At 42.0% G+C, this 8,891-nt stretch overlaps 1 protein-coding gene across 1 annotated transcript in view; it reads right to left on the bottom strand.

The window, feature by feature from the left end:
* Positions 1 to 1,899: 1,899 nt before the first annotated feature.
* Positions 1,900 to 8,891, bottom strand: part of LOC141100157 (uncharacterized) — a 111,063-nt gene continuing 104,071 nt past the window's right edge. Inside the window, exon 17 of the mRNA XM_073588435.1 lies at positions 1,900 to 4,558. Coding sequence (XP_073444536.1) covers positions 3,318 to 4,558 — 1,241 coding nt within the window. The 3' untranslated portion in view covers positions 1,900 to 3,317. The remainder of the gene's footprint in view (positions 4,559 to 8,891) is intronic.

The following is an 8,891-nucleotide window of genomic DNA, read 5'->3' as shown; positions in this document are numbered from 1 at the left end:
TCAGGGTCCGATATTGTGGTTGGGGCCACTCTGGGTCTAATTTGGTGGGCGGGGCCCTTCAGGGTCCGATTTGGTGGGCGGGGCCACTCTAGGTCTGATTTGGTGGATGGGGCCACTCTGAGTCCGATTTGGTGGGCGGGGCCCCTCAGGGTCCGATTTGGTGGGCGGAGCCACTCTGGGTCTAATTTGGTGGGCGGGGCCTTTCAGGGTCTGATTTGATGGGCAAGGCCACTCTGGGTCTAATTTGGTGGGCGGGGTCACTCTAGGTCTGATTTGGTGGATGGGGCCCCTCAGGGTCCGATTTGGTGCGCGGGGCCACTCTGGGTCCAATTTGGTGGGCGGGGCCACTCTGGGTCCGATTTGGAGGAGACCCTCCACACACACACAGCCCCGCAGACCCCCACACACAGACAGATATACGCAGACACCCGCACACAGACACACACATATCTCCACCCACACCCTTCCCTCCTCCTGATCTGCAGCGTTTCTAGCACCCACATCTGCAGCAAATCCGCAGATCCATTTTTATCTGCGGTTTTGCTGCGGATTTGCCTGACTCAATAGAAGTCAATGGGTGCAGTAATGCTGCAGATCCGCAAAAAGAATTGACATGCTGCGGATTTCACATAGGAAATTAAATGAGTGGCGCTTGGGCATGTGCATTGCCATTACATTATAATGCGGATAAAATTATCTGTTACGCTGATTGGTGGGTGAGACTCTCCCTTTATTTCCTCACTACCAGTGACTCCTGTGCAACATGGGCAGCACGGTGGCTCAGTGGTTAGCATTGCATCCTTGCAACACTGTCTTCCTGGGTTCAAATCCCACGAAGGACAACATCTGCAAGGAGTTTTTATGGTCTCCCCGAGTTTGCGTGGGTTTCCACCGGGTTCCTCCCACACTCCAGAGTCATACTAATAGGGAATCTAGATTGTGAGCCCCATTGGCTACAGTGATGACAATGTATGTAAATCACTGCAGAATAAGATAGCGCTATTTAAAGGGAATCTGTCACCTCCTTTTTTGAGATATCATATAATGATTTCATTCAATTGTGTGTCACATAAGGATTCTCTTAGTACTTTTGCTTCCCCCTGACCCCGCACCTTTCATGCATAAATAACTTTTTTATATCGGTTCAGATGTATGTAAATTGCCGCGGCACGGTCCGATGGGCGGGGCTTATTCGCCGGCTCAACCCCCTCCCTGTCTTGCTCTACGCATTTCTTCTTTCTTCTTCCTGCGTTCACGTAGTGGACAGCGCTTGCGCATTGCAAAGGCCTCTGGGGCATAAACCGCACTGAAAAACACTGGCGCATGCGCAGTAACAATTATATGCTTTGCCTACAGTTTGGCAAAGCATACTGCGAAAGCGCCGGAGGCTTTTGCAATGCGCAAGCACTGTCCACTACGTGAACACAGGAAGAAGAAGAAATGCGTAGAGCAAGACAGGGAGGGGGTTGAGCCGGCGAATAAGCCCCGCCCATCGGCCGGGCCGCGGCAATTTACATACATCTGAACCGATATAAAAAAGGTATTTATGCATGAAAGGTGCGGGGTCAGGGGGAAGCAAAAGTACTAAGAGAATCCTTATGTGACACACAATTGAATGATATCATTATATGATATCGCAAAAAAGGGGTGACAGATTCCCTTTAAGCAAAGCATAATAATAACAACACTGCGTAGACGCCGGAGGCTTGCGACAGAAGGACACATCTCCGGTTACATTAAAGATGAGGTGGTTGCTGTAATGGGTTGATTTATATTTTATTTTACGAAAAGCCACTTGCTTTACTGGTCCATATGGCTTTAGCTTAAACAAAAGTTTAAGTCTCTTTGTCTGCCAGAACTTCTTCTTTAGCTATCTTCACTGGGACACAGTAAAACACATTCATTTTAAAAAGGATCTTTAATCAAATTTTTCATGTTGAACTGGATACAGGATGTAATATAGCTGCTGGGAGGAATAAAACGTTTTTATTTATTTTTTTTAATATTGCCTCTTCATTGCAGAGATATTAGCAGTCAACTTAGTGAGTTAATTTTCGTTAAATCCAAGTGGGTGTAATCAGAGAGTTTTCACTGAAGGCATATACTTCTCCTACTGTATGACATTGACCAAGCCAGCAGCAACACTCAAAAAAGAATACACCCATTAGCTTACAGCAGGTTTCTCAGTCTAAGAGCTGTATGACAGACAGCATTGACCACATGGTCTAACCTCCTGTATGAATCAGCGTGGAGTGAGGGGCGGCACAGCTGAGTTTAGCTGTCACATTACAAAACCTCCTATCCGCTCTCCTCCTTTTATAGCACTGTCATCTCTGCTGTACTACCACTCCCAATTTTTCCTTAGATCACTGCTGTGCATATAGAATGGTATGCAAATATCATCCAAGAGCAACTTCTCCCAACGATCCAGGAGCAATTTTGTGATGAAGAATGATTTTTCCAACAAGATGGAGCACACACTGAACAGGAAAATGGCCTCTCTCCTGTGTGAATTAACTGATGCTGATCAAGAACTGACTTTCGTGTAAAGCATTTTCCACATTCTGAACATGAATATGGCTTCTCCCCAGTGTGAGTTCTCTGATGCTTACCAAGATTAGATTTCTGAGTAAAACATTTTGCACAGTCTGAACATGAAAGAGAAAACCAATTGGCACAGTGAACAAAACTGACATTTAGGGTCCATGGCCAGCAATCTCTCTAGATTTCAATCTCATTGAGAACCTGTTGTAAAACTTTTGGTCATGACTTTACAAAACTCCAAACCTTAATCCTTTAGAAATGTTGTGTAGGGACCTGAAGTAAGATGTTTATGGGAGAAAGCCAACCTATAAAACAGATGAAACTGTTTGGTAGGGAGAAATTGGCTAAAATTCCTCCAAACAGATGTGCAGGACTAATTAAAACATTTAGATGCACATTTTTCTGCACATGAGGGACTCATTAGATAATGAAAGCAAATGTTCATATACTTTTGCCGCTCAAACATGTGATACTGGATCATTTTCCTCAATAAAAAATGACAAAGCCTAATGTTTTTTACTCATTTTGATTTGGTTCCATCTACTTTTAGGACTTGTGTGACAATCTGATGTAGTTTTGTCAGTTTTATGCAGAGATATGGAAAATTCTGAAGGGTTCGACAACTTTCAAGTTCCACTGTATGTCAAGCAGTATTCCAAAGAGGTGTGGGCTCCATCTCTACTAAGATTTTATAGTGACATTTCATCTTCATTGCTCTGAAACACAACAAGACTTTTTCTTCATGAAGTCCATCTACAGTTGTCCACACACAATTATAATTCCAACAATTCAATCTTTAATGAGTGGACACTGTGATGACTTAAAAGTCTTGATTTGTTCCTGAAACTTTTCCCACACACTGAACAGGAAAATGGCCTCTCTCCTGTGTGAATTAACTGATGCTGATCAAGAACTGACTTTCGTGTAAAGCATTTTCCACATTCTGAACATGAATATGGCTTCTCCCCTGTGTGAGTTCTCTGATGCTTAACAAGATTAGATTTCTGAGTAAAACATTTTCCACAGTCTGAACATGAAAATGGCTTCTCCCCTGTATGAATTCTTTGATGAATCCTAAGTTTGACTTTGCTGATAAAACATTTCCCGCATTCAGAACAAGAAAATGGCTTCTCCCCAGTGTGAATTCTTTGATGTTCAATAAGATCTGATTTTTGTATGAAACATTTCTCACATTCTGAACATGGAAATGGTTTCACCCCGGAGTGACTTCTATGATGATCTCGTAGTTTGGCTTTAGTAATAAAATACTTCCCACATTCAGAACATGAAAACGGTTTTTCTCCTGTGTGACTTCTATGATGATCCCCAAGTTTAGCTTTAGTAATAAAACGTTTTCCACATTCTGAACATGGATATGGCCTCTCCCCAGAGTGAAATCTCTTATGTTTAACAAGTGATGATCTCTGGGTAAAACATTTCCCACATTCAGAACACGAATGTGGCTTCTCCCCTGTATGAATCCTGACGTGTTCAACAAGAGAAGGCTTCTGTGTAAAACATTTCCCACATTTGGAACAAGCATATGGTTTTTCCCCAGTGTGAATTATTTTATGTCTAGAAAGAAATGATTTCCGAGCAAAACATTTTCCACATTCTGAACACATAAAAGACTTCTCCCCTGTATGACTTCTTTCATGTTGATCAAGGCCTGCTTTTCGGGTAAAGCATTTCCCACATTCCGAACAGGAGTATGGCTTCTCGCCTGTGTGAATTCTTCTGTGTATAAAAAGATTTGAGTTTTTTGAAAACTGTTTTCCACAATCACAACATTGAAACATTTTACCCACTTTCTGATTTCTTTTCAGGGTAAGCGTCTCTGAATGACAGGGATAAATTTCCTTGCGATTAGGGCAATTGTATGATTTTTCTTTACTGTGCTTTCCTGGATGTACATTAAGGGTTTTGAGATTTTCTCCTGAAAAGTGTTCTAAGGTATCTTTATCTTCTGCTTTATTATTTGTAATTACTTCCTTCCAGTTCCCACAGGTATTATCTGATAAGAGGAAATTATTTTCAGGTTTGGCAATCACAAATTAGAAGTGAAATTAGAAAAACAACAAAACAATAGGGCATTCTATGATGCAAAACCATGAAATAGTAAGATGGTCAAATGGTAATAATGGAAATAAACCTACGGTAATTCAACCTATTAAATTGTATTATTTCTAATCATCAAGATGTTTTGTCAAAAGGATTGTCTTTTTCACCTAACTGACATTTTGATTTATTAAATACCTTTCTTGACATCAAAAAGGTTTGTAGCGCTTTGACAGTCAAAAGGCAGTTTTTCAATTCTGATGATAACAATATTGATGCTGGAAATATTAATCAAGTATCTAATAATAATGGTTCATTTCTGTTTTATAATTATTAAATATGTATTTCAAATTTACAATATTTAAAAAGTCAGGGAGAGTTGATAAAGTGTTCTGAACATCATAAAATTCAGAGGCCATTTTTTTTTTATCCTCTGCAGTCCAGGCTGTAGGCTTTGGATAATTTTCAGGATCTAATAGAACGCGATTTAACCATTCTGGTTTATGATACGAACTGCATTATCTGAATTGAAAAATAACACAATTATTATACAGCAGGTGGATAAAGGTAGATCTCAGGAGATTCTTGATACTGATCTATATAAAAATACAACATGGAAAGGTTATCCCAGGAAACTACCTATAGAAAACTGCCTAGTAATCCTGTTCAAAAATTTTCGGGAGACTTTAATGGGATTGGTTCCAAAAGGTATAGATACGGGTATTCTAACAACACTCAGGGGGAGTTGAGGGTACCTGCTTGCCCTATAATCCTTATTTTTCACTCTCTTCCTAAGGTGCACAAGCTTGTTTTCCCTCCCACTATATGACCCATTGTTGCCAGGACTGGTTCTTTTAATGAAAATCTCAGTGGATGGGTTGAGAGCTTGTTGCAGCCTTTGGTAAGTTTAATTCTAGATTTTATCAAGGATACCAAAAATGTCTCGCAATTATGGTCTGATATTCAATGGTCACCAGATTATAAGTAGATTACATGTGATGTATCAGCACTTTATACAACCTGACTGTGCATTGAGAGCCTTACAGTGGTTCTTAAAGAAATATGGTAATTTTACAGTTATCTCATATTTTTTTCTTACTTGACGGTGAATATTATCTTTAGAGCAGAGGAGCTCTAGTATGGGATGTAAATTTTCTCCATCTCTGGCTATAATTTATATGGCTTGGAGGGAGGATATGTAGATTTTCTTCCCAAGTGACATCAATTTAAAGGGGTCACTAGTCTGTTATGGCTGCTTTCGAAGACTTGATTATTATCAGGATTTATGACACTGCTTAAATTACCATACCAGACTTTATACGGTACATTAAAAGCAATCCGTTTAACCTGAAATTTTCAAACAAGAAGCCAATTGACCTAAAAATGAAAAGCCGATAGCCATACTGGTATTATATCCACTCATACTTTTTGTAAACCCGTAGCAAGCAATTCCTTATTGTATGCAGAATCATGTCACCCTATGTGTACCAAAAAGGCACTCCCCATTGGTGAAGTGACGTGGGCTAGGAGAAACTGCTTGTACAATTCAGAATGGGAGAATGAACACAACATGGTTTGTGACAGGTTAAGGCAGAGAGGCTATCTTCTTTTGATGATATTTAGAGCTTTTAATATACACTGCTCAAAAAAATAAAGGGAACACTTAAACAACAGAATATAACTCCAAGTAAATCAAACTGTCCACTTAGGAAGCAACACTGATTGACAATCAATTTCATATGCTGTTGTGCAAATGGAATAGACAACAGATGGAAATTATTGGCAATTATCAAGGCACCCTCAATAAAGGAGTGGTTCTACAGGTGGGGACCACAGACCACATCTCATTACCAATGCTTTCTGGCTGATGTTTTGGTCACTTTTGAATGTTGGTTGTGCTTTCACATTCGTGGTAGCATGAGATGGACTCTACAACCCACACAAGTGGCTCAGGTAGTGTAGCTCATCCAGGATGGCACATCAATGCGAACTGTGGCAAGAAGGTTTGCTGTGTCTGTCAGCGTAGTGTCCAGAGGCTGGAGGCGCTACCAGGAGAAAGGGCAGTACACCAGGAGACATGGAGGGGGCCATAGGAGGGCAACCTCAGCCTTTGTGCAAGGAGGAACAGGAGGAGCACTGCCAGAGCCCTGCAAAATGACCTCCAGCAGGCCACAGATGTGCATGTGTCTGCACAAACGGTTAGAAACCGACTCCATGAGGATGGTGCCCAACGTTCACAGATGGGGGTTGTGCTCACAGGCCAACACCGTGCGGCCCTCCAAAGAAATGCCACCCCACACCATTACTGACCCACTGCCAAACCGGTCATGTTGAAGGATGTTGCAGGCAGCAGATCGCTCTCCACGGCATCTCCGGACTCTGTCACGTCTGTCACATGTGCTCAGTGTGAACCTGCTTTCATCTGCGAAGAGCACAGGGCGCCAGTGGTGAATTTGCCAATCCTGGTGTTCTGTGGCAAATGCCAAGCGTCCTGCACGGTGTTGATACCATTTAATGAGACCCGTAGCATCTCCATTTTTCGTGATCTGGGGCTGGGTGAGGACTTATTTTTTGTGTGCTGAGCTGACATTTTTAATTATACCATTTTGGTGTGGATATGAAAAACTTAATTCTTGCGGTTTAACTTTTTTCGCTACACCGTTTACCTTTTGGGTTAATTCGTTTTATAGCTTGATAGATCAGGCATTTCTGAAAGCGGCGATACCAAATAGGTGTATATATTTATTTTTTTTAATTGTTGTATTTTAAATGAGGTGAATGGGGGGGTGATTTGAACTTTTATATATTTAATATTTTTAAAAACATTTTTTTACTTATTGCATGCTTCAATAGTCTCCATGGGAGAATAGAAGCTGCAGTTGTCTGGCTGCCTCTGCTACACACACGCGATGATCAGATCGCCTGTAAGTAGCAGAAATACTCACTTGCTATGAGTGTTGATCACTGGTCGGGCTCATAGTAATCTGACTCAGCAACGGAGCCCACATCAAAGGGAGGGGACACGACATGCGCAGTACTAGTAAAGTTATTGTCGTGAGGGGTTAACATGGGTGGCACATTCGCAGTGGCGTTCTCGACTGAATGATGTCCTTTAGAGATGACTGAGCGTGCACTGCCCATGTCAACAACGGCATAATTTTATTGAAGGCCAGCTGGGAATTCAGCTCATACACGATGGAAGGAAATGATAGCGCTGGTGCGATATTTCAAACAGAGGAAGCAGGTAATTGAAAAAGAAGTGACCTGTCATTCAAAGATTGGAGGCAAGTGAAGGGGATGGGAATCACAAATACGGGAGAAAAAGAATAAGTGACAGTCCAGCTGACAGTAAAGTGACAGTACTGAAATCTAAATAGCAGGAAACTTCAAATGGTGATTAAAGGGAATCTGTCACCCCTTTTTTTGACCATGAGCTGCCGGCATTGACATCAGGGGCTTATCTACAGCATTCTGTAATGCTGTAGATAAGTCCTCGATGTAACCTGAAAGATAAGAAAAACACGTTAGATTATACTCACCGGAGGGGGCAGTCCTGTCCGACGCCTCCCATCTTCATACAATGCCGTCCTCTTCTTCCCTTCCTGTAGTGGCTCTGATGCAGGCGCACTGCTCTGCCCTGTTGAGGGCAGAGCAGAATACTGCAGTGCGCAGGCACCGGACCTCTCTGACCTTTCCCGGCGCCTGCGCACTGCAGTACTCTGCTCTGCCCTCAACAGGGCAGAGCAGTGCGCCTGCATCGGAGCCACTACAGGAAGGGAAGAAGAGGACGGCATTGTATGAAGATGGGAGGTGTCGGACCGGACCGAGACACCCAGCGGACCAGACCGCCCCCTCCGGTGAGTATAATCCAACGTGTTTTTCTTATCTTTCAAGTTACATCGGTGGCTTATCTACAGCATTACAGAATGCTGTAGATAAGCCCCTGATGTCAATGCCGGAAGCTGATAGTCAAAAAAAAGGGGTGACAGATTCCCTTTAAAGAACAACAAAGTGGATTTCTTTAGCAAAGTTATCAATGTAATAAGTATTACTCGACCATTGCAGCCGCCTCTTTACATTACAAAATCGTTCCTATAGGTTCCCTTTAAGCTTCTCAGAAATAGTACTTCCTACCACAAGATCAAGCTTTCAATAGATGCAATAACAGTCCTAGGAGACAAGATTCAATTTAATTGCAGAACACTGTCTCAAAAATTACTATCAGTCTTGAAAATTTCTGCCAGAGGTACAACTAGTATGCAAATGATGTATACACTTTTCCCTGTACG

Source organism: Dendrobates tinctorius, unplaced genomic scaffold, assembly GCF_039654945.1.
Source record: "Dendrobates tinctorius isolate UK_male_01 unplaced genomic scaffold, ASM3965494v1 ptg000103l, whole genome shotgun sequence".
NCBI lineage: Eukaryota > Metazoa > Chordata > Amphibia > Anura > Dendrobatidae > Dendrobates > Dendrobates tinctorius.
This window is presented reverse-complemented; position numbering and strand designations above follow the sequence as displayed.